This window comes from Oryzias latipes, chromosome 16, assembly GCF_002234675.1.
Source record: "Oryzias latipes chromosome 16, ASM223467v1".
NCBI lineage: Eukaryota > Metazoa > Chordata > Actinopteri > Beloniformes > Adrianichthyidae > Oryzias > Oryzias latipes.
Genome location: NC_019874.2, coordinates 30650112 through 30676611, shown reverse-complemented (window position 1 = coordinate 30676611; position 26500 = coordinate 30650112). Strand labels below are relative to the sequence as shown.

The window sequence follows — 26500 nt, the reverse complement described above, 5'->3', positions numbered from 1 at the left end:
GTTGTTACCACAGTTATCGTAGAGTTTCCAAACCCCGCAGAGCCACTTCAATACCCGTTTCCCAGTCGTCCCTGCACCTCCAGGCTCCCAGCAGAGAGAAAAACCCATAAGCTCACCAAGTAGAAGACTTTAACCACAGAACTAGAAGAGTATCAACGTTTCTGGAAAAAACGTAACGACCTAAAGCAAAGAACAATGAACTTGATGTTAAAAACATTTTGTCAGTCATTTTTCTGATGGAAGAAGTTTTTGCTTAACTTTATTTCATATTTTTAAGCAGAAGTTTAATTTGTGATGATAAGTTTCAAGAGTCAGACGAGGATTTAAATCACAACATTTACAGAAAGTTTGAAGATAAATTTATCTGAAAAAAAAAGTCATTTTAGTCTTAAATAGTTTTGGTTTAGAAATAAGCATGTAGTTGTTACAGTTGAAACAAAATCATTTGGAGCATAAATTGTAGAATTTTTCTACTTTAAAGATATAAAACTCATTTTTAAGCTAAATGTGCTTATTTTTAGACATAATATTTATACATTTAAAATATTTCTCTGTGATATTAATATTGAATTGAGACTTAAAATGTCAGGACGTCACAATTTATGTAAGAAATCTCACCAAACAAATTCTACTAAATTAATCAGCAGATTACAAGAAAAAACATCTTTTCTATGTTTTAAACTTGTTTTGAGAAAGACGATAAAAGGAGTTTAATATTAAAGAAGAACCTTGTTTCTATACTTTTATTTTGTTAGAAAGTAAATTGAAAAAATAATTTCCCTAAATGCTGACACTTATGGATTTAAATAAAGGTTGTTTTTGGTTTCTTTGCTAAACTGTTGACATTTTTGCTTAATTTCAGTTTTTTTTTAACCAAACCTGAAGCAGCTCCTCATAACAGCTCCTATTAACCCAGACGGAGTCGAACCGACGTTTAGAAGGCAGATTTAAAGTTATAGGAAAACTTTGAAAGGATGGAGAGAAATGCTGAAGGCGAGAGGGAAGTGTTTAAAAAAAATAAAAAAAGAAGCAGAAACTCTTGAGTTTTAGCCTCTGACCTTTTCCAGCTGCTCCTTACAGGAAGACGCAGTGCAGCCTTTTAAGTTTTAAAACACGCAAAGACGACAATAATAAAAACCTAATGTGGAGACGACGGCTTCATCCGAACCGGAAGGAAAACATTTTTACAAATCAACCAAATTCAGAGCCACAGGAATGCAGAAGTGCAATGCTGCCCCCTGGTGGATGGGTGATAGAACGCAGGACTGACATGCATTTCACTTCTTTGGTTTCAAATCCAGCTCCTTATTGGGGTAGGGGGCACTTCCTTTTGTCAGAAATCCTTGCCCCACCCACTTTTGCTTACCTGAATCAGGTGTGAAGCAGAGGAGCAGGACTCCTGTTGAAATTTAAAAAACGCCTCATTTGATGGAAAAAAACAAACTATTAGCAGATAAAGTCCAAATTTGAGCTTCTAGGTCAGGGGTGGGCAAACGTTTTGACTCGTGGACCACAAAGGTTTCTAAAATGTGACGGACCAGGAGCAGATATGTGGAGTGTTTCGGTAATCCACCTTATTAAAGGGAAGAAATAAACTGGAATAACTCAAATGTTGATTAAAACTATTGTCATTTTGGAGTTTTTATTTCAACATTTGTGGCTCTTATCTTCATTTTAGTCCCAGTTGCATCGGTGGATTCATGTTCTTCAGGGGTAAAAAAAACAAGTTTAGAGAAATGCTTCTTAGTTTCTGTGCTTTTGGAATGATCGGGAAAATGTCTGACTCAGAAAACACGCACGAACGTCAGAAAGTCGACAAATATTTCAACATCACATCAATAACTTTCTGCTCCTAAAAGCTCCATTTATGTGTAGACACCAGGGAAAATAAGACAAAAACAAGGAATGGGGGGGCCACATCAAATAGTTTAATGGTAGTTTACCCACCCCTGACCTACAACAAACAGATCCACCTTAAACGGTTTAAGGTGGTTTTGCTCTCCTGGCTGTTCTTCATCATTTGGTTCGGATTAAAAAGTCTTTTTTTGCTGCTCAGATCTGAGGATCTACAGCTGCCAAACCGTGGTTCTGATGGGGCGTTTATGGTCAGAAATGCAGCAGCTGCTGGCGTGTTTGCGTGCTCTCTGCATTCAAATGAAGTGGATCACATGGATCCTCAGCAGCGCGGCGAAGCCTGTCTGACGGGACCACGATTCTCTCCGCCGCCGCCGCCGCCAGCGGCTGGCGTCAAAACTCTGGAGACTTTTCTGCTGAGAGGAGAAGCATCTGTTTGAGAGAAACTGACACTTTATATCTGAATATCGGTTAATTGTCTTGTTTTTGTTCACTTTAAAACCCATTTCTTGGCATTAAAAAAGAGGAGAGCTGTCAGTCTGATTAGTTTCAGTCCTTTGGGTTTAAACATTGAAAACTTGAACTTTACTAAACATAAATAAATGTTCACAAAATAAATAAAGAAAGGATTCAAAACTAACATTTGCAGGTCGGAGCGGACATTTTTACTGTTTGACTTCAACATAAAAGTCCTGAAAACACTGAAACTGCTCCGACTTCACTCAGCTGCACCAAAATGTGACAAAAACTGTGGCTTTATATTTTAAAACCTGACATTTATTTGATAAAAACTTAAAATAACTTCAATCAAACTCCATCTGGAGGCTTAAATAAGTGAACGTCAGATTTCTCTCATCTCTTCAGGAAAAACTGTTGAAGAAAAGACAGGAAATGAGGAAAAAGCAAATCCATCCGCCCTTTCAGAGTAAAATAACCCCACTTCCTGTCGCCGTAACAACCCACCGACCATGAACATGACCTTCATGTTTCAGCTTTACGTCGATGGGTGACACATCAGTAACGTCAAGTGTTCCTCGTCAGCGTAGCGCCGCTTTTCTCTCGTTACCGGTGAAGCTGAAGCTCTGGTGTCTAAAGGGTTAAAGGTTCTGATTCCCCTCCGTTTGGGTTTCAGTTCGTCTTCTGTGGTTCCGTCACTCACCGGACTCCCTGAGAGGGTTTTGGTTTTTTTCTCTCCACACTAGTTCACCAGAGAACCTGTGCTGTGACCGTGTCCACCTCCGTTTTCCGTTCACCCCCCATCCTGCCCCCTCGCCAGCATTTTCTGCCGCCGTCTGTGTTTTTGGCGCCGCCCTAACCGCACTTTGATCTCTCTCACACAGCAAAAAGCCAAAGAGACCTCAGAGACAGAGGCAGCAGAACAACCGACTGAAACCTCTGACCCTGGCCTACGACGGAGACACGGACATGTAGCGGTCGCAGCCCTCCGCCCGCTTCACGCCGGCGCCTGGGACGTTTGCAGCGTGAACGGACTCGGCGGTGGCGGGAAATCCTCTCAGCTGAGGCGCCTGAGCTCACTTCACTACTCTGTTTTGGTCTTATTCTGGCGGGGTCTTCCTGACCTCCACACAGCTCAATGCCTTTTTTCTTTTTTTTTTTGCCCTTGAAGCCTGGGTGAAGCAGGCGGATGCAGCTGGTGTTTTTTCCAGCTCCCCCCGTCCCCCCACCCCAACACACATGCTTCTCTGCTGAAAACGCTGAGTAGCTGGAGGCTTAGGATGCTCTGACGATTTGTATGTTGCCAAAAGTCACCGCAGGGAAGAGGAGGAGGAAAATCTCCTTGAAAAGGTTTGGATTCTTTCAATCCTCATTTGGGTTTCTACTCAAAGCTCTTTTTCGGTCGGGAGGGGTTCCTCTCCTTTCATTCTGCCTGATTCAGAGTTCTGTTTTTGTGGGATAAACCGATTGGAGGGATGTCGAAGGAGGACAGCCGCCGCCGCCGCCGCCGCCTGTTGGCCTCCACCCTGCTTCCTTTCAGGCTCTACTTTGCACTATATTAGTGCAGCATGATATGCACACGTGACTTCTACCTTCTAATGCCATAAAAACACTGCCTCTTCCACAAACGGAACCGCCGCTCAGAGACTCGGACGGGAAGCGCCCTCCTGTCGCGGCGCCGGCCTCCGCTGGATTCCTGTACAGCTTTCAGTTCCACGGCGGAGTTTCTGGTCGTTGTAAAGTACGTTTCTGTGGTCTGTGGAGTTTGTCCGGTGTCCCTAATTCAACCCCACCCCACCCCGACGCTGGCGACTGATCTGTTCAAAATCCCCCGAAGCCGTCAGCTCTGCCTTACTGACCGTGACGGCGAGCGTCCGGCCCGACCGGCAAACATGAGACGCTGTGGACAAACATCTGATCAGTCCGCAGCGTTGCCGTGCATCATGGGAGCTCTGGTTCTGCAGGAAAAACATCTGAACAAACGAGGAGAAACTGCTGCGGAGAATGTTTCCTGTATTCTGGTGGGATTTGTAAATAACTGCAATTTTTTTTTATTTTTATGAAAAGAAAAACAAACAAACGGGTCTGTGTACGTTTATTTTGTATCTCACAGAAAACGTCCGTCTGACTGTTGCACAGTGGGTGTATGATATCGCTGAGTGTCGTAGTCATGATGCAAAAGCTGGATGTTCTTCAGAAAACAAGCAGCGGGATGGGAGGGGCCTGAGGAGACGCCGCTGTTTTGTACAGGTTGTTTATTTGTATGGAAAGAATTACTGACAATAAACAAGGAACACGGTTGTAAACAGAATGACCGGGTCATTTTTGTCTCCAAGAAAATTTCTGAGATGTTTCTTCAGAAGATCTGGATCTCTGGGATCGTGGATCTAAGGTTTCTTAGATGTAAGGGTTCCTGGATCTCTGGGATCATCTGACGCTAAGGTTTTTTGGATATTCAGGGAACGCAGATGGATGACTGCTGTACTAACGTTTTAAGATGACAAATCTGATCCCTGAAGAAGCAGGAAGAGGCGGTTCCCCGAGAAGGTAAAGACTGTTTTCATGCTCTGAAAGCCTCAAAGTCTGTTTTTCTACGTTCTTTCTTTGTGTCAATTCTGGCTTCCATCGGTGTCGCCTCCAGCATTTGTGGGGGAGTTTTCCCGACGTTAAAGAGGCCCACGCCTTCAGGATGATTGTGGATGTTCTCAGTCGGAGTTGCGGCTGATCTGCAGAAGCTCGGCTGAGTTTTGGAGCCTCCGGTTCTTCAGAGTTTGTTGAATGATTTTCGTGTTTGAATGAAGTCAAAGTTACTGGTGCAACGTTCATGACAACCCCAAAGCACATTTAGCAGCCACTGCGTACATTTTCCACGTTTCGGTCTTTCGTGATTCATTTCAGTTTTCTTCCTATAGCCCAGTCTGTACAACAGTAGTCGTGTCAATGGGCTTCATACCAGTAGTCGAACATGAATCCTAAAGATCATAACGTCATAGAATTCAATAGGTAATGGATAAACTAAACAGACTAAATTAAACCGGACATCCCTGCCGTTACGGATTCTGGAAGGAAAAAGAAAACCTCGGGGGGGCCCACATGAAGGAGGGATCCTCCCCCAGGACGGACAGGTGATGTACCAGAACTCATAGAGAAGAATTAACTTATCAAACTTTACAACTACATTTTTTTATAACTTTGTTTATTGAACATTTTACATATTAACAGACATGCAGAGTTTATTATTAGATGTCAGAGCAAGGACAGTGCTGTGTGTAAAAAAACACTTGAATATTGCTGAATGAAAATGAAACTTAAAGGGTAATAATTGGGGGGGGGGGGGGGGTATGGAAAGAAATGATCAAAGTTGACTATGAATAAAGTGAAGTAGCAAAAAAAAGATGTTTTTGAGAAAATGCCGGACCCGGGTATCGTACCAGCGAGCTTCTGCACCAAGCGTTCCCCATGAATTGCAATGCAGACAAAAATCCAGGAATATCTTGAAAAGTTCAAGGATTTGAAGGACCAAAAGTCAAAGCTGCATTCATCCAATAATTAAAAGTTCAAGCCAAACTTTAGAAAAAACAGTAAAAGTTTCTTCATAACTGTGAGTCATCCTCCTCATCCTCAGATATCTGTTTCATCTCCTGACCTTCTAGAGAAGTTTTAGGTTTTTTAAAAGTGCTCATGGAAGAACTTCTACCTAATCGGGGGGGGGGTACTTTTTCTGTGTGGTTGGTGGAGGAGCTGCAGTAGAAAGTCCTCCAGATAAAGGCCAGAGTGTTTGGAAGATGAAGATCTTATCGAGCTGCTTCCTGGATCTGAAGATATCAGAGCTTCTGCTGCCGGAGCAGAACAAACGATAGCAAATCATGAATATTTGACTGCGAACGGGGATGAACTGCACCTTTCTGCCGCATCAAACTCCGTTTGAGGATCAAAACCTTCTGATCCGTCGTCTTAAGCGTTTTTGGAACCAGCAGCCAGCGTTCCCATCATGAAACTTCCACTTCAAAGTCAGATTTCTGGATTTTCAAAGATAGAAGGTTCTTTACAGACCATCATTCTACCACCACCATGTGCTCTGATCTCTTTGTGTTGGAATCCAGATGCTTGGAGACCTTCCAGAAAGTTCCTCTGTGTTCTTGTTCCTCAGCCTTTCTTCTCTCTGTTCTTCTGCTCCTCCGATGACCTCCAGGATGAGTCCTGCTCGTGTTTTTGGACTCATCCTGGGATGTTCTGCTGCTCTGTGGTCCTCTGGGGTCTGCAGGAACGTTTCTGTCAGAGTCTTGGTTCCCCCGTCTGTTCTCGACTTCCTTCCCACGCTCAGATCTCTGCTCCTGTTTTTTCGTCTTCTGCATTTTCTGAATATCTTTGTGTCATCTTGGTCTTTTAGGTTATGTGTGGATGAGGTCAGCAGGGTTCTGCTGTGGAAGAATCTCGTTTCAGGTCTTTGCTGATGATGTTGGCCACAAACAGGAAGAGTGCGAGGAGCTCTCTTCATGGCGTCACTGCAGCTCGCTGCCACTAGATGTCAGGCCTTGATGATGTTTGCAGAAAAGTTACTTCTCAGAAACCTCCTCTCCTCCTCCACTCGTCTCTTGCCCCCCCCCCTCGCCGCTCTCACCCTGCATGTATAAAGCGTGGCGTTCAGATGTTGGAACACCTTCGCTCTGATCACGGCGCCACCGAGCGGCCCGGTCACCCCGGCAGACCCCCTGAGCCCCCTCCTCCTGAATGAGCTCCATCTGGGCTCCCTCCTCTCGTCGGGACCGCCTCCCTCATCACTCCTTCTTTCTCCTCAAGTTCAGTAGCAGATAGCGGCTCGGCGAGTCAGGAGGGGTCTCTGCTTCTTCTTTTCCCGCCTGTCTGTGTGAAATGAGAAGATCAAGGACGGCTGACAGGAGGGGCGACGCTCCGCAGAGAGGGATGAAGACCACATGTCTGTGGGCCGCCGCCGGGCTGCTGTCACTCATCTCCCTGGTGAGTTAAATGCCATTTTGATTTGACCTTCTTCCTTTTTGCATATCATTTTTTTTATGTCTCCTGCCAGTTTGATGGAGGACAGAGATCCTTCAGGTAAAACGTCTCTCTTCAAGAAAGCGTTGCCCCTCTTCCTGTTTGTGGGAGATGTTTTCCTGCATCTCTGACGACCGGTTTATTCCAAAAATGAACAAACTCCCAAGTTTTTCCCCAAAATCCAGCTCATCTTCAGTGAGAAGAGGAGCCCGTTATGACAAAACACGGGCGAAACGCTGGCAAAGTCTGCGCCTTGACAGTTTGTGACAAGCCAATTCCTTTAATCCCCGCAGAGACAGTAACCCCTCACCCTCTGATAAATCTGTCAACAAAGCAATCAAAGCGGAGCGGCAGCCACTCCCCTCTGCCACACGGAGAAAAAAGAAAGAAAGGAATTCCATAAACTTAATCCCTCACAAACTTGACTGGCCCTAAAAAAAAAAAAAAAAGCTCCTGTGGCGTTATCTGTGTTTAATTTGCATAGTGATGGAAAGAAGTCAATTACTATTAATTATTCTCTACAACTTAATACCCATTATCGAATTGAATTCACCGTCTTGAAAACCATAAACTCAATTTCACAGCTGACTAAGCGCACTAATCATTCTCCCCCCCCTCCTTTATTTTTTTCCTCTTTCTCGCAGGAAAACGATTCTTCGATTCCCAAAAACAACAGTCACTATCAGGCCTTTCCCTTTCTGTCATAATAAACTGTGAAGACCAACATTAATCATTAGGGGAGTTTTGTGTGGCGCCCATGGAAGCTGGAGCTGATCTCTCAGTGTTTTTCCTCCTTTTTTTCCCCAGACTGGGTTGCCAAATTGCTTCGCTATGCTTTAATGGGATGATCATAATTGTTTCGTACTTGGTGCATCCTAAGCTCGCGCCCGCAGCTCCTTCAACAGATTGACAGACCCATGGGAATCGCACAAACTTTTTTTGGCCCCCTTTGAACCAAGCCGTGTGTGAAATAATATGATTATGCGTTTTTCCTCGGGATACGTTGTGAAACTGGTAGCTGGGGCCTCCATCATCTTCCCGCTCATCCTCGTCCTTCTCCTTAAAAGCATCCCGGTGCAGTATTTATCCCCCTCAGAAGTCATGGCGGTAATTGTGCCCTGGCCTTTGGAACGCGGCGTGACGCTGATACGGCTCCATCCACAGCCGCCTGTGATGTCTCAACACACCGTGATTTGTCATCAGCTCTGACCCCCCTCAGGTCACACTTTGATATCACTCTCAGAATACAGACCTAAACTCAAATGTCCTCCGCTGATCCGGCAGCTCAGGGGACAGCAGACCTCAGCAGAAGTTCAATTCAGTGTGACGACAATCACATCATGATGGGATGTTCTCGGAGGGATCTTCAGCCACCCTCCTGTCCCAGAGAACGTCCCAAAGACTGAGAGATGCGCCTCATTAAACCGATCTGTGGTCTGTTTTCCCAAAATAGGAGCTTTCAGTGAAGGCAAACAAGGAAATATCTGAGACAAAATGCGTTTAAAAAAAAAATCCTGCGCGCCCTGAGAAATGAAACGGCTAATTTGAGAAAGCGAGCAGTATAGCATCTCTGATTGGTTTGTTTTTAATTAAATGCTTCAGCTAGATTTCGTCTTTTTACGGTATGTTTTTAGTTCTTCTGTTTTCGGGTTAAAAAAGAAACAAGAACTTAATAATAAAAAGGGATTGCAATGTGGTGTAGTTTGAACTCGAATGCTAAAAGCACAGTGAAGCTAGCATTATAGCTAGCTTTCTAAGTCTTCGTCTTTATGGGACAAGAAATTTGGTGTAAATACTATACTTTGCAAACAAAATAAAAACACACATCAAAGGAAAAATCAAAGACAACAATGTGAATTTGACTAACACATTTCCTGCAACAATTTGCAACAGAAAAAATTGGACTGCTAAAAGTGCGGTAAAGCCAACGTTAGCGTGCCTATGCTAGCATACTAAATTGATTTCTTTTTCTGGACAAAAATCCTTTTCGGAAAACAACAGTTACTATCAAAAACACATTCGCAATCAAAATGAATCACATCATAGAAAACCTAGGACAGACAACAAATGTTTTCTGCGACACACTGCAACAGAAAAAACTTGCGCAGCAAAATGCGCAGTGAAGCTTATATATATGCGCTAATGCTAGCATTGTAAATGAACATCTTTTTCTGGGCAAAAGTCCTTCACAGAAACCTAACATTTGCTGTTATTTATAAACTATCTTATTAAAATAGTTCTAAACATCAAACTAAGGAAAGAACAAACTCAGTTTTAACTTTTAGGACATTTCCTGCAACAACTTGCTACTAAAAGAAAACTTGAGCTGTGTCCAAATTCCTTCCCTTCTTACTACATAGTGCACTGTATAGTGCATTCTCCATTTATCTAGTGCTGTTCGAAACTACAATTCCAAAATTGAGTGCCACAGAAATTTACCAGAAGTCTCTGCGAAAAACCAGCGAATATCGGCGAATATAGACCACAATTTATTGGCGAAAAAATTGTATTTAAATGTATTTTTAAAATAAACCATCAACATTTTCATCTTCAGAACTCACAAAACGCTCATATCATTTAGATTTTCACTTTGTAAAAATTGATAATGTCATATTCACAGTTAAAAAAAAAAAAAGTAGTGAGCATGGTGTCCGAATGCTAGCATGCCAAACAGACATTTTAAGAACAAAAATCCTCACAGAAACCGAACATTTGCTGTTACTAATAAACTTAACAAACAATGTAAATCCAAACATCAAAAACAAGACAACAAACTCGACTGATTTCTTACTAATTTCTTGCAACAATTAGCAACTGAAAAAAGCTTGAACTGCTAAAAGCGCAGTGAAGCTAATAGAAACGAGTTAATGCTAGCATGCTAAGATTTCATCTTTTTCTGGATAAAAAAACCCCAAAAACAATTGCTATTATAATAAATTCTAAATAAAATAAATCCAAACATCAAGGGAAACATTAAAGAAAAGCCAATAAACGTGAATCTGACTTGAACTAATTTCCTGCAACAATTTGCAACCAAAAAAAAACGTAGACAGTGAAAAGCATGGTGAAGCTTATTTAAACACGCTAATGCTAGCATGCTAAATTGACAGTGGAAAAAATCCTCTGGAAGAGCCTAACTTTTACTGTTATTTATAAACTTTTCAAACAATTTAATTTCAAACATCAAAGGAAAGACAGCAAACGCGACTATTAGTTATTATTATTATTAACAAATTTCCTGCAACAATTTGCAACAAAAAAGAAAAAAATTGCTCTGCTAAAAGTGCAGTGAAGATAACAGGCTAGCATGCTAAATTAATATCTTACTGGACAAAAATTCCTTACAGAAACCTAACAAATGGTGTCAATGTTAAACTTTGCAAAGAATAAGTCCAGACATCAGAGGAAAGCAGGGAAAAATAAGAAACTTGACTTTTAGCAAGTCTTCTGCAATAACTTGTGACTGAAAACTACCAAAATAATACTATAATATACTAAAATGAATTTATAAGAAAGTGTAGACTTTGGAATCTGGACCAGCTGGAGCAGACTTTGGTCCTCATGAAATCCTGGGTGTTCCTTTAATAAAATCTGCATTAAAGTCAAACCTGTTCAGGTAAAGATGGACGACTCCGATGAATGAGCCCTGATCCGGGTCTGAATGTCCCAGAAACCTGCTGACATATTTTTAAACAACTCGAAACCCAAGTGAAGGACAGTAAAATGACAAAGTTTGTGACTTTTTGAAATGAACATAGATGGTGTGAAACTCTATGAAAGGTTCCAGTTAGATGTTTTCATCAGAGGACCTGAAATCAGCAGAAAAATGCTGACTAAGTAGAAGGAAGAAAAACAGATTTTCCCCTAAACTTTAAAGAAGAAAAAAAAAAGCCGATAGATGCCAACAACTCAGTTAATTTTCCAGATTTGAAAGCCAAATGCTGCACACCTTATCTAGACTGCAAAGTGGCATTCCAAAGCTTCTATCAGCTGGTCGCTCCCCATTCTGTGAGACTAGGACCACCGCCCCCACAGACCCCCCCACACACAGCAGCTGCAGCATTCAGGTAAATGAAAACTGGCATGCACTCTCATTCTCCCTCGCCAGGTTTTGTGTACCAGACCACCGCAGAGTCATCTGGCTCCTCCGGCTCTTCTATTAAAGGGGGAATTTGTTGGCTGTTTGGGGGTCTAGCCCATAGAATATCCTCCAAGCTCCCGAGGGAAGCCGGGGGTGGGGTGGGGGGGGTTGTTTATCTGCCTGTTTCAAAGAGCGGACGCCTGCGCCTTATCACAGCCGCGCCAACGGCAGATAGCATTTAAGTTTGTCCAACAGCCTGCCCGTGTGCTGCATCTGGCAATCAGAGCGGCTTCCTAAAGGACTCGTGCATGGCGATGCGCTCTGCCGTTATCTCGTTGAGGGATTCTGCTTCGTAAGCTGAACCTGGGAATAATATTAACAGGCAGCTAAATTGGGTTTTGAGGAGGACTTTGTGACAAACTACAGGAAGAAAAGACAGCGAGTGAAAAGAAAGAAAAGCCTGTAAGGGAGATTTGGAGAGGTGGCAGAACATCTTTGAATTGTAACGAACTTTAATGGAAAGTATATTTCACAAACTCATTTTCTGTCCGGCTGCTCTTCCCGGCCACTTTGATAAGACTTTGTTTATGTTGCTGTTTTTTATTTTGTTAAATTGTTTCTATATTAGAGAGCCTGTTAGCTGCTGCAGAGGAAATAAAACTCATCAGTTTCTTTAATGTAAAGAGAAATGTCACAATCTGGAAGTTGCAGAAATTTGGCTCTAAAATCTGGGTTTTCAGTTCGACTTGATGCTTTTTTTGTGTGTTTTTTTCGCGTCTGTACCTGAGCTAAATTTAGTAAAGGTGTTTTTGTTGGTTTGATGAGGCTGTTTGACACAGACGCCTGAGATAAATCGCTGGTTCTGTGGATCCGCTCAAAGCTGTTTGTGCTGTTTTAATGAGACACAATGAAAACATCCGCCCGCCTGCCGCTCCTCACCGCCAAAACTCTGCACAGATTTAGGGTTTGACTCCAGAAAATCCTCACCGCAGGCTTTTAAAAACATCATCATTACTTCAAATGTGCTTAATCAGACAAAAAAAGGGGATTTGAGTCAATTTCCTATAATTCCTTCCATTTTTTGACCCCTTGGATTAACTATATGAATAAAATGTTTTTGTTTTCCTAATGGAAGATAATCAGGGTTTTTGTTTGAATAATTAGCCGTTTTTAAGTAGTAAAGGCTTGATTTTGGATCCAATTTTTATTGATCAATATAAAATAATTGTCTCATTTTTATCTGCATAAACAGATTTAATTTACATACATAGAAAAAAAATATATGGAAATTTAATAAACAAAATCTCATTAATTTTTAATTACCTTTCATAATATTTTGAAGGAAAAACCAAAGGTGTAAAACAATCAGACGTTTGATGGACACAACAAGGAAATATGAGAAAAAGTCTGAATAAATCCAAATTGAATTCATAAATCAGAAAAAGTTTGTTTTAAATCTATGGAATAAGAATCAAGTGAGGAAGACCTTCCCTGAAAAAATGTCATGTGATCACAGGTTAGAGAAGGAAGGACCCATTCATCTTCATGAAAACAATATTTACTGTAGGAAACTCAAATGTTTTCTCTTTTAAAAGCTGAAAAAATGATTCTTAAAGCCCTGATCCAGAGGAGTACCACTGCACTGCTTGTTCAGGCGTCTGAGGGGGTGTTAGGACAGGAATGGAGACAAGAGGGAACCTCTTCTGACAGCCTCAAGTCTGACAGACTTTAGGGTGGCCTCTGGACTTTAGGGTCTCCTCTGGACTTTAGGGTCTCCTCTGGACTTCAGGGTGTCCTCTGGACTTTAGGGTCTTTTCTGGACTTCAGGGTGTCCTCTGGACTTTAGGGTCTCCTCTGGACTTTAGGGTCTTTTCTGGACTTCAGGGTGTCCTCTGGACTTTAGGGTGGCCTCTGGACTTCAGGGTGTCCTCTGGACTTTAGGGTGGGCTCTGGACTTTAGTGTCTCCCCTGGACTTCAGGGTGTCCTCTGGACTTTAGGGTCTCCTCTGGACTTTAGGGTCTTTTCTGGACTTCAGGGTGTCCTCTGGACTTACGGTGGCCTCTGGACTTCAGGGTGTCCTCTGGACTTCGGGGTGTCCTCTGGACTTCAGGGTGTCCTCTGGACTTTAGGGTCTTTTCTGGACTTCAGGGTGTCCTCTGGACTTCAGGGTGTCCTCTGGACTTTAGGGTCTCCTCTGGACTTTAGGGTTTCCTCGGACTTCAGGGTGTCCTCTGGACTTTAGGGTATCCTCTGGACTTTAGGGTGTCCTCTGGAAATCAGGGTCTCCTCTGGACTTCAGGGTGTCCTCTGGACTTTAGGGTCTCCTCTGGACTTCAGGGTGTCCTCTGGACTTTAGGGTCCCCCTGTGGACTTTAGGGTCTCCTCTGGACTTTAGGGTCTCCTCTGGACTTCAGGGTGTCCTCTGGACTTTAGGGTCTCCTCTGGACTTTAGGGTCTCCTCTGGACTTTAGGGTCAATAACCAGTTCAGCAAGACACTAAGACGAGCTCAGTGGCCTTGTGGTAGAGTGTCCGCCCAGTGCCTGGCACATCGTGAGTTCAAAGTCAGGCCAATTCATGCCAAAGACTCTAAAAACGGGACCGGGTCCCTCCCTGCTGGACACTCAGCATGAAGGGGTTGGATGGGGGGGTTAAACCACCAAACGGCTGTGTCTACAGCTCACTGCTCCCCCATAGAAGGGGTCAAATGGGGAGCAGAAATGTCACACAACAGTCCTTTTATTGAGTAAGCTAAAAGGACTTTTTTATTCTGGCAGCCCTCACTGGGATATTTGGCCGTATCTTCTCTACATTCCTCTTGTCTCTTCTTGAAGGGAGCAGACCCCAAATCCCTCATGACTGGGATGCGAAGCTAACACCGGACATGTGATGCGGCTTCATGTGCCATAAACGCAGATTTTTAAGGTGCTTTTCCCATACGGTGTTCACACTGGACTGTTGCTACCTGACACCGGCGCATGTACCTACAGTTGGTGTGAAATGTGGAAGCGGTGTCAATTATTCCGGTATTTGAATAAAATTTGGCGTCATGGAATTCCAGCCGGACACAAACCGGATCATTAATTTCTCCAGTTGGCACTGTCATGACTTAAAGGGGACGCCACCCATCCGTCAGACCGGTTTAACTTACAATGGCCGTTCAGTGGCCATGCGTTTTGTACGTAGAGCCGGAAAACGGCCGTAGAAACTTGCTTAGCTTTGCGAGAACGCTTCACTGGAAGCGGTTGCTTGACGGTTCACGTTCAGGTCTTTTCCTGGGATGTGAACAGCAGGGCGCTTTCCAAACGCCGGATGTTAATTCTGTTTAAACGGAAGTGGCTTTAAAGTTTAAACTTGGCTGTTTGCTCCGTCTGATGGTGGCGTTGCCGCCATGCAGCCAAGCTCTTCATAAAGACAATCGAGCGGGAGATTATAACGGCCTTTAGGCCCGGATGATATTGTTTGTCCTCGTTTGATATTCAATAAAGCACAATATTGACAAACCAACATCCGTTAAGCCCGGAGTTATCAGAGTGGGACTGTTGACCTTTACGCCGCCGTGTTTGTTGTTGGCCCTGCCCCCCTCCGCCTCGCCTCGCCTCTTTTCTCTTCTGCAGTATCTGTATCGGCGGCGCCTGCAGCCCAGCAGAAGCGCGTCTCTGCAGCCGATGCAGGGGGGGTTCTTGGTGTAAAAACGGCGCTTTAGTCAGGACTGCCTCTGATCTGCCTAATCTCCTCGGGCGGGATTACAGGTTGGGCTCTAATCCGTGAAGTGGGGTTCTCTGTCAGTGTGTCTCAGAGCGATTTAAGCCGGAGACTGTCAGGTGCTTTAGATGGAAGCTAATTACGTGTCACAGTTTGGGGACCCAACAGAACCGCAGAGCCTCCACCACGCAGAGTTGGCGCCGAGGACACCTCGCCTCGCTCTGTGAAATTTGATCACGCTGGTTAAAAAAGAAATAGTGACGAAATCCTTTCATGGAATTGGATTCTGCTGTCGCCTCTCATTAAACTCTTTTTCAGAACATGAAGTTGAGGAAAATTGAGGCGTTTTTTTTTTTTTGGAAGGCAGTTCCCTTCCTAAATCCTGGCAGGATGCAGTTTTCCATCTCCACCCTGAAATGTTGGATCCACAGGAACGCGCTCCCACTGATTAGCCCGACAGGCTTTTAAATCAGCTCCAAAGCCGCTCCCTAATATCCCCGGATCTGGTTTGGGGAGTCCGCGGAGACCCGAGCCCAGTTACAGAGACGCACCAGTAATTACTGCTCCACAAAACTGATATTTCATTTGATGATTAGAGACCGCAGTCATTTAGGCGTTCTGAATGGAAACAGTCGTGAGAAATGGATGAGCTTTACGCTCCGGATTAAGAGACAAAGAGCTTTTAGAGACAATTTATTCATTTAGGACGGTAGAAAGTGAATCAAGCCGAGCAGGAATTCCTCTTTTCTGAGCGTGTTTTTTGACCTTGAAAGAAAATGTGTTTGTTCTGTCAGCATGTAGCAGCGTTAGCCTCTGAGGTCCTGCATGGATGGTTGGGCCTTGAGCACAAAACCAATGCTTCAGCTCCTTCAAAATAAAAGCTCAGCTTAAACAAAGAAGATCTCGATTATCTGTGTTCTTAGCAGCTGTGTAAGATAAAAAAAACACAAATGCTGACTTCTTCAGAGGTCAAAGGTCATACAGTAACCATGAACTTTGATAGAATTTTAACTGTGTGAAATTTAAAGTAAAAAAGTCGGCCGCATACTTTGGGTTTTTACTTTGGGACATGCGCAAAGTCAAATTTGAAGTTTAAGAAAAAAGAAAAAGTAGTAAATTACGTTAATATGGAAGGAGGCTGGATAGTCCTGCACTATAGAGGCTATTGGGGGTTAGTGAGAGCCAGGGGGCACTTCCTGCTTGGGACACCAGGAGGGAGGAGCCTCTCCGTCCAGGTCTCACATACAGTCGATGGTTTCGTCCAGCCAAAACAGCCGTTTATCCACTTAAGGATTCACCTGTAGGGCAGCAGCTGGGTGAGGGGAAAAACACTGTAGTGACGTTTATCTGGCTGTTAGTATTTTATTCATTTATTTTCCTTAATTAACCTTTTTTGCATCAGAAAGATCCGTTGAGATGAGATCTCTCTCAGAATCTGTTTTTTCTTTGAGCAGATTCTTGTTTTTACTGCTGACTTTCCAACATTTACTGATTCGAATGAAGGTCAAACCAGTTTTTGACGTGGCATTTTGCCCCCCCCCCCCCCCCCCCCAGTGGGCGGAGCCACTGTCCCTTCTCACCTATTTTCAGGCCAGAAACCCACAACCTGGAAATGTAAAACACTCGACTGAGTCAATCTGATCTGGCGCAGAGACGTGGGGGGGGGGGGGGGGGGTTGTTCCAGAGTCGGGGAGCGACTGCCTGAAAGGCGAGGTCTCCCCTAGTTTTAAAACGAGTCTTTGGAACACATAAAAGATTTGTATCAGTGGACCTCAAGGAACGTGAAGGAGTGTAGGGAGTTCAAAGGTCAGTTCGGGGTTTGTCCGTGCAGGGCTCTAAAAACTAAAATCAAAAACTTAAAATCTATTCTAAATTTAACAGGAAGCCAATGTACAGATAAAAGCAGAGGGGGGGCATGAGCACCCTTATTGGTTCCAGTTAAAAGCCTTGCAGCAGAGTTCTGGACCAGTTGGAGACGTTTAGGAGAGTTTTTGTTAAAACAAGTAAAAAGAGAATTACAATAGTCTAAACGAGAGGAAATAAAAGCATGGATGAGAAGCTCAAGGTCAGATCTGGTCAACATTCTCTTCAGTTTAGCCACATTCCTCAGGTGGTGAAAACACTTTTTGACCAAGAGCTTTGAGTGAGAGTCTAGAGACAGCTTTGTCCAACCAGACACCAAGATTCCTGAGACTGGGCTGGACAGAAGAGCTCAGTGAACCAAGGTGTCTTTTGATGGAGGGAATTTTGTCATCAGAAGCAAAAATTATTGTCTCTGTCTTGTTAGGGTTCAGGAGTAAATGGTTGTCATTCAACCAAACTCTAATGCTGGCCAAGCAGTCTAGGAGATTTGATAGATTTGTGTAATTATTTTTTCAAAGGAGCAATAAAGTTGAATATCATCAGCGGAAATATTTGAAAATTTTCTGATGAGTCTCCCAAGGGGAATCATGTAGAGAGTGAATAGAATGGGTCCCAATACAGAACCTTGGGGAACGCCACAAGACAGCATTTTTGCTTCTGAAGATGGAGAATCAACACAGAACTTATCAGATCTACCGCTGAAATAGGAGACAAACCAGTTTAGGACAGAACCAGATAAACCGTGGTCGTTATGGAGACGTTCAATCAGGATTTCATGGTTTACAGTATCAAATGCAGATTTCAGGTCTAAAAGAATGAGAACAGTGTATTGACCAGAATCTGTCACCATGATCACATGGTTGGAAACCTTTAAGAGAGCAGCTTCAGTTGAGTGGTTCTTTTTAAAGCCAGATTGGAAAACATCACAAATGTTATTGTTTTCTAAGAATGACCTTAGTTGCTCCGCTACAACCTTCTCCAAGATCTTAGCAGTAAAAGGAAGTTTTGAAATTATTTGGATCAGAGTGGTCTAAGTTAGGTATTTTAAGCCCAGGATTTATCACAGCGTGCTCCAGAAAGGAAGGAACAGATCCAGACGTTAAGGAGAGATTGATAAGGTCAACCACGGCAGCACCACGTATACACACTGTTAGCACTCAGGGTTCTCCAGGCCAACAGCTCCCAAACAGGAAGTCACCTTCATCCTCCCCCCCCAGCCGAGCCCCATGACAGGAAGGGTTTGTGGCGTTTAACGGCCTCGCCGTTGACGTTTTGCTGCTTTTGTCCGTTCGATTCTTTAAGCTGCAGAAGGAGCTCCGTTCCCTCCCGTCTGCTCGTCCATCATCCGGGCGTCGTCCAAACAGCCGGAGGCCGTTTTCCCAGCAGCTCTGGAGTTCGTGCACGGCGCCAGTTCACACAAACTCCGACCTACATCACTGCAATGTCATTCAGTGAACTTTCTGAGAGAGAAAGGACCTTATTTTCAGCGCATCGATCGCAGGGCGAAAGTACAAAATGTAAACGCTTCGACCAGACAGATCTGCTGTCACGCTGCTCGGCCGCCGCACGGACATCACTGTCACGGGCCTCTGTGGGGTGCGCGGGAAATCTTTGCTCTCTCATCTGTGTGATTGTTAGAGGAGACAGAATGACTCATCAATCATCCATTCAGGGCAGGTAATAGTCTGCTGCATCACGCCAAGACGCTCGTCACTCATCCGAGCGCGCGACAGAAATACCCTTAATCTTGATTAGGACGTTTGAGGCGCTCTCACGGCGTCTCTGATCGCTGCTCGTGGAGGAAACGGCGGCATTCATTGGCGTTTTGGAAGCACGTCAGCCGCAGGAAAAACACACCAACCGTCGCTTCGAATGGAAGATTTTCTGAATCAGAACTGAGCAAAAATACTCCGTTTTCAAATCAGGCGTGATGGATAACAGGCAGATGAGGAAGATGCTGTTTATGATTGAAGGCTGTGCCACAAATGATTCATCCAAAGACCCAGGAAAATCTGAAGCTGATGGTTTTTTTTATTAAACAGGTCTTTCTAATCAACCAGCAGGTAATTCTAGCGTTTAGAGCAGAATTGTTCCCTGACTGAAAAGAGAACATTAGGAACCGTTGAACAGCGCTGAACAGGAACCGGTGGATTAGAACTTTAAAGACAAAACTTCAACTTTCAGAAAGGTTGCATAGAAATGATCAACAAAAACAGCAAGTGTGCTCTAATCTCAGATTAAAAGAAACCTAGTCGTTCAATCAGATAACAGTTTTACTTTTTCAAATAATATTGGTCTTTAAATCCAAACTTTTCCTGACATCAAAAATGTTCTGTTGTCACCTGGACTGACTGTTTTTGCAGCCAGTGGGGATTAAACTGCAGACGCTTATCCCACAAATGCATCTGACTACAGCTTTAGGTTCCTCTCACAGTTTGCAGTGGAGATGTGCGTCTTTTCTTTAGGAACAAACTGCATTCGTCAGTCAGGTAAAACGTGTCACATGAGAGCCGCACCGAGCCTCGGACCAGGAGCCAGAACCTGGGTTTCAGAAGGTTCGGATGGGTTGGTTCTGTTTGGACAGAGAATCCACCACCTTTATGCCTCAAATAAACAAAAACTTGTTGATGGGATGCTGTTGCAGTGCTTAACATTGTGATCATTGAAAATGTCATCCATTTTAATACAAAGAAATCAATATTAAGATAGAGTTTTGTTTTTTAAGTCATACTCTTTCATAAATTGAAAATGGGTTCCGGTACAATATCCCGATAGGTATCGTTTCGTGAGGCGTGGATCGGGACACACGTTGTATCGCCAGACTCCTGCCGATACACACCACACCCCTAGTGAGGGGTGAAAGATCGGCCAATTTATAAACCCGTCACACAATCCTGCATGAACCGATTATTGTGCTGTTTATGTGCAATTCATCAGTGATTTTTACGTCAGTTACGTCATTTTAATGTTACATGTGCGCCGTATATGATATAAAAGTTATACATCGGTCGTACATGCCTGAAAAGTCCGTCTAACATCACGGAAAGCTACAAATGTTGCAAAAGTGACACCCAATTACATAAGATTTCACAATAATTGCGTATAAAAACTATGTAAATTACGCGTAAAATACATAATTCTGAACCGACCAAAACATTTCGAATAGCTCAAAATTGAATTAACGTAAAGACGGGTGGGCTGTAACCCCCGACGGACGTCTGAGCACATCGACGAATGTCGAACGCAAGGAAGGCCTTTAAATGACGTGTATCACGCATGGATCACGGAAGACCGAAATTACATACGTGGAAAAATGCTAAAAATGTACATAAAGGCTGTGTGATGCGGATTTGACATTTCAGATAACATTTGTGTAAATCTGTCTGACAGTAAGACTCCATAAAAAAAAAGACTTCATACGAACACATTTTTATAGATGGAGCACATTTAAATTTGATTCCCATAGAAAATAAAACTTAAAGGAGAGCTGCTGAGTTTAGAGCGATCATCCTATCAATGCATTCATTGTGGTCAGTGATCTTCTATATGTCATTTCTGCTGTAAACCACTTAGAATAGCCCCCCCTTTAGGAGGAAGACAGAGACGTTTCACAGCAGCTGCAGAGAGAAAATCCACCAGCAGGACCTTTCGTTGCTCAGAGAATGACCTTAGTTATCAGATTATTCAAGATTAGGTTCAGAAATGTTGGATTGGAGCTCGTTTCTGCTGTAACAACCTGATCAACAGACTTTGAAACAGCTGCTCTTCACATTGGAAATCATTATTTGCAAAACTCATGACTTCCATGATTGTTTCTTTTAAAGTTTTGTTCCATCCCCATCGTTTCTGGCCAGCGGGGGCAGCGATCATCACAGATTTGAGTCCACCTGCAGAGGAATGGAAAAAACAAACCAATGCAGCTAAAAAGAATAAAGAACAAAACAACCTCAGCTCGAAATCAGAACCAAAGCCCACCAGCAGATGCTCCGGCAGGAGGAAGCTCCTCACATTTAAGCATTTAAACATCTTCCATTCTGTCCCTGAATATTAAACTATAGTTTAATATAGGCAGCAGACAATAATGTCAACAATCATATGGTAAAACATTCTATTTAAAGTGGTGAATATGTTTTCCTTTAGATGTTCATGTTTGTCAGTTTCACACAGGAACTTTGCATTTTCATCTACAAAATGTCATGTCTTCAGATCATAATTACCTTAATACCGTTTCAGTTAATGAAGCTACTGAGTCTTGCTTATCAAACTTTGGAGAACGGAGATAAATGTGTAGAAATGGTGACGTCTTCAGTTTGTAACTGTTAGGAGTCATGTTTCAAGAAGGTTTTTTTTTTAAAGATTATTTCCACATTTCTGACAGGTGTGAACGACATCTGTTAGAAGCGCCTGTTTTTTTTTAAACATCTGTTAGCAGATAATCTTGTTTTAAAACGTCACAGCTGCTGAAATACAGAAGAGACCAGATGTCACAAATGTGAAGTTTTGATAAAACGGAGGGAGGGAGAAGTGTTCTCTCTGTGTCTACGCTGATGATACCGAGCTCTTAATGTCGGTTCAGCCTGATCCAGCCAAACCGTCCAAAAAAACTGCTAGTTTACACCAAAACTTTGACTTTATTAACATCTGAGCACACATTAGACCCAGAGGAATTCAAACATCTGATTTCCTCAGAGCATTTTGGTTTTTTTTAGTTCTATAATAATGAGCCATGTTTAATCATCATTTACTTCTTAATTTGAATAATTTTTAACGTTTTTTTATCTGTACAATAAATATTCTAGGCATTCATCTCCAAGTACACTCTAAAAAGAAAAAAGTTGATCCAACTTAAATTAATAACTTCAATTGGTAACACGTAGTTGAATTAAGTTCATTCAACTTAATTTTTTATGTCTATCCAATTCAACTTAATATTTTGATCCAACTTAAATTTTGTGTTTCTTTTTTTCCCCAATTTTTTTATACAACTTAACATAGGTTAATTGGTCACTCTAAATTGTCCAAAGGTGTGAATGTCAGTGTGCAGTGGTGTGTGATATGTGGCCCTGCAACATACTGGCGACCTGTCCAGGGTGTCCCCTGCCTTCGCCCATAAGTGGCCGGGATAGGCTCCGGCACCTCCATGGGAAGAAGAAGATGAATGAATGAACTTAAATTGACACATTTTCTAAAGGCCCGTACACCGGGACGAATTTCGCGCGCGATATTCGCCGACGTTTAACGCCTCGTGACTAAACAAAGGGCACCAATGAGAGTGTGCACACCGACGCGAAAAAACGCCACGCGTCAAAGCGTCAAAAAAAAACAAACGCCTCGGGTTCGTTTTTTTTTTTTGACGCGTCACGTCGAAATCTATTCGACCAATGAGAACGGCGCTTTTGCACACGTGTCTGGAGCTTCTGAAGTTACAGTAAAACATAACTTGGGGGCGCTCAAACACAAAACTGCCTTGCTGAGCACACATACCAGCGAAGAAGATAGAGGCCAAGTAGCGTCTACACTGCCGCGAAGAAATAATGACGGACATTCTAAAATATCCCCTTACCAAGCACCAGTTGGAGCAACTGGTGCTTGAAATATTCATGTTTTCTTTGTATGATTCTGACAAGCGCGTAAATACTTGCTCTCTTCTTCTGAGGGAAAAGCAAGTTTAAGAAGCGTAAAGTTGTGCAGCGCCACCTTGTGTACAGGAGTATTTCTGTTTACATTAAGCGCCATCTAATGTCAGGGAATGAAATTGCATGTTCACTCGGCTCATCGTCAGCGAAAATCGCCTGGGTGTGAACACAAAAAACGTGGCAAAAAACGCTGGCGAATAACACCTGGCGAATATTCGGCCCGGTGTGTACGGGCCTTAAGGTTTTAACCACTGGGCCTTGTAATTTCCATATCAAAGACATGAATGACCCAACGATGTCTCGCATTACAAGGTAGGAGCTCACGTGCTCTGAACTATGTCTTTAATATTGGGACATTCAGTATTTTACCGCACAAGGGGGTTGGTCATCATCCTCTCCCAAACTCTCACTCATGGTGCAGAAAGAACAAACATAACAACATAAAATTACCAGTTAAAATAGAGTAAAACAGCTTGACGACAAAACAAATGGACAAAAACTCACACTTAAACCCCAATCTGCCCAGACAGGCAAAGAAAATGGTATCCCACAATTCCTTGCACTGCCTTACGTTTTGACGTCATGGCAGCTTCACACCAAAGTTAAACCAACTTAATTGAATTGAGTTGATTGAAAGTAAAATAACTATGTCAGACAAGTACGTGTTATTTTTAAGTTGAATGAACTTTAAAAAATGATTTATTTTCACCAAACTAAATAATTAAGTTAGAACAATGTAAAAAAGTTTATCTTTCCAACTATAGCCCAAATACTCTTTTTTTTTTTTAGAGTGTAAGAACCAAGCTGTCTGTCCTGTCAGGCCGTAGTTCCAGCTCTGTTTGCTGGATTTCTGTAAAAATTAGGAGAGCATTTAAAGTTGTGCTTGTTAAAGCACTTTATTAAAGCTCTCTGTGGCCTGGCTGTAATTATATGTTAATGCTTAAGTTATTTGGATGTAGGAAGGGATGCTGACAGGCTGCTGCAGACAGACTCTGGGTTTGGCTTCTGTTTTGTAGAACCAGAAACAGCTTTTTGGGTCAACACAGTGACACCAGCTCTGGTGTTATCTGCAGCTTTAAAACTCCGTTTAGGAAAGTAAATATCATTTTTTCTCTCCAGCTCCCTTATATTTTATTGACACTTTTTAAGTTTGCAGGTTTTTTATGAACTTGTTAATTGACAACGTTTGTTTTGTTCTGTTCAAGTATTTTTTTGTTTGAGCTGTTTGGTCTGAACAAACATTTATTCTGTCGGATATTTACTTAGACAGGTGTTCCAGCTCACCTGAACACCAGTGAGAACCAAACGAATGAACTCTGGTTGACCTGATGCAAAAGTTCTTGTTCACCTGCAGGTGAACTCTGGTGCGGTTAACGACCAAGGAGGGGGGGTTTCATGGAGGAAGTCGGTGTCTTTGCAAACAGGAGGAGCACAGAATGTAAAGTAGAGAGGAGGTGTGTGATACGACTGACAAACCGTTTAACCCAAAAATCTCTCTGATCAGACGGCAGCATATAGCTTAAGTCCTTACGGGATGGATACGGGCCGTCTGCAGGTGAAAACTGGTCAACTCCCCCAAATCCTATAGACTCTATAAGGATTCTGTTAGCGCTGTTCATGTGATGAGTCGGCGCTCCTTGGGTGCTCCGTACAAGTCTGCCTATTTTTCCCCACAGCATCTAGCCATAAGGTAACCATACGACAGCGTCACCGATACGTCAGATATATAGCTTACTGTACATTGTACTGTCCAATACTAAACGAAATACTTACCACATGCATGACAATGGTATGTTCCATTTCAATGAGGCTTAAGAGAACCTGTGCCCCGCCTAAGATGCGTTTTGAGTCTGAGTCTGGATGAAGATTCCCAGAGGCGTGGATGTAGATCTGAAAACCAAAACCGACCAGTTTGGGTTCAGTCATAAGCTCCTTCCCCGCTGAGCGATTCTCTCATCTTCCTTTTCTCTTTCAGACCTGCAGCGCAGAATCCCAGAGCTTCGGAAATTCACACCTGAGACCCAAGTCCAAGTTGAAGTCCTACTGGACTACGAGCAGCAAAGCCGTCTCCATCAGCCGTCTGTTGGCCCAAAACCTCTACAGCAAGGAGAACTTCACGTCTCTGGATCTGAGCTACGATCCAACGGACTCGTACTCCAAACACGAGCAGTGGAGCTGGCTGTCCAACACCTCAGCGGCCCGGGATCCTCGATCCAGGACGAAAAGACGGCCCATCGTCAAGACTGGAAAGTTTAAGAAGATGTTCGGTTGGGGCGACTTCCATTCCAACATCAAAACAGTGAAGCTGAACCTCCTCATCACTGGTAAAATCGTGGACCACGGCAACGGCACCTTCAGCGTCTACTTTCGGCACAACTCCACCGGTCAGGGCAACGTCTCCGTGGGACTCGTCCCTCCGACGAAGGCCGTGGAGTTCCAGATCCACCAGCAGCACCAGCAGTTCCACCACTTTCACCAGCAGCAGCAGCAACAGCAGCAGACGGCCCTCGAGACCAAGGACACCAAGCTGTTCAACTGCAGGGTGGAGTACGAAAAGGTGGAGAAGGGCACCAAGAATTCCCTGTGCGCCCACGACCCGTCTCAGAGCTGCCCACAGGAGCAGACCCAGAGCCACGTGTCCTGGCTGTGCTCCAAGCCCTTCAAAGTCATCTGCATCTTCATCACCTTCTACAGCACCGACTACAAGCTGGTGCAGAAGGTGTGTCCCGACTACAACTACCACAGCGACACGCCCTACCTGCCCACCGGCTGAGTCCCACTGCGGAAGACAGTTAGAACTTCGAATGTCCAACGGCGTTAATACAACCACATATCCTTGTCACATGACCAGCACCACTCCTCTTCCCTCTGGGGTCGTTATGGCAACCTTTAGGGAACATTGATAAGCTTATACGAGTCTATAAGCTTATGTTATACTCATATAACATGCATAGCTGCTTACATCGCCAGGAAAACCACAAGCTGACTGTGACAGTAAGCCAACGGCATTCATGTAAATACTCCACACGGAGAGCAGAAAACAATTTTGTTGAGGATTTTTCTTCGGCTAATTCACCTGTTTATGTTGATTGTGTGTTTCCGTCTCAATCACGCCGTCTGTCTCCTTCAATCAGTCTCTGGTAATCTGTGCAAACACGTGAGTGCAGAGAGGCCCGCGCAGATTACAAATGCAAACGGGGGTTTTCTGCCCCGTGATTGTTGGCGTGAATATACCTCTGTTATTGTTGTGGGAATCTCATCAGTGTTCATGCATGAACCAAGTGTGGTAAACAACTGGAAAAAAACACAACTTTCATTTATGTCTTCATGTTATTGCAGCTGTCAAATGTCATCTTTATCAAAATCACAACTACAGAAGACGAACGGTAACCGCCCCCCCCCCGCATTTTCATTTCTGAGGTTCCTGTTTGAGGGCCGTGGCGAGCTTCCAGCTGATCAAACGGGAACGAGTTATTGTTGCAATCAATACACAAATAAAAGTTGCAGGAGACACACAGGACGACAGAGACACAGAAGATCATCTCCTTTGTGCTGCACTTTACAACCAGGCTCTAAATCTGCTGTTTTGTCACCGCTGCATTTCCATTTTCGACATAAAAACGTTTTATTTCTGTGACTTACAACAAAGCCGGCTGCAGTGAATCTCCAGGTTCCTGCAACGTAAAAAAAAAAAAAGAAAAAAGAAAACAGCCAGAATTGACAAGTGTCAGAGCGGCAGACACCAAAAATAACTGTTTGATGGCAGCGGTGCCAGTTAATGACAAAGAAATTTGAAATCCAAAGACATGAAGGGCTTTTTCAGAGTCTGGTTTCAGAAACGTGAGCACACCAGAGGAGTGGGGAGATGCGTCAAACAGCAGGTGCTAATCGCC

The 26500-nt window shown here is 43.4% G+C and overlaps 2 protein-coding genes across 5 annotated transcripts in view; both read left to right on the top strand.

Moving 5' to 3' along the window:
* Window positions 1-5621, top strand: part of LOC101169142 (thrombospondin type-1 domain-containing protein 7A) — a 165335-nt gene extending 159714 nt beyond the window's left edge. For 3 of the 4 annotated variants that reach the window (XM_023964729.1, XM_020710494.2, XM_023964725.1), the window contains one exon: window positions 3195-4621. In XM_023964729.1, coding sequence (XP_023820497.1) covers window positions 3195-3285 — 91 coding nt within the window. In that variant the 3' untranslated portion in view covers window positions 3286-4621. Of the gene's footprint in view, window positions 1-3194; window positions 4622-4769 lie in introns of those variants that run through there. The other variant, XM_023964730.1, reaches the window with a different exon arrangement.
* Window positions 5622-5697: 76 nt separating this feature from the next.
* Window positions 5698-26345, top strand: LOC101168895 (neurexophilin-1). Its single transcript, XM_011485839.3, has 2 exons — window positions 5698-7287; window positions 24583-26345. The coding sequence occupies exons 1-2, from the start codon at window positions 7183-7185 to the stop codon at window positions 25378-25380; spliced, it is 903 nt and encodes a 300-aa protein (XP_011484141.1). The 5' UTR covers window positions 5698-7182; the 3' UTR covers window positions 25381-26345.
* The last annotated feature ends 155 nt before the right edge of the window (window positions 26346-26500 follow it).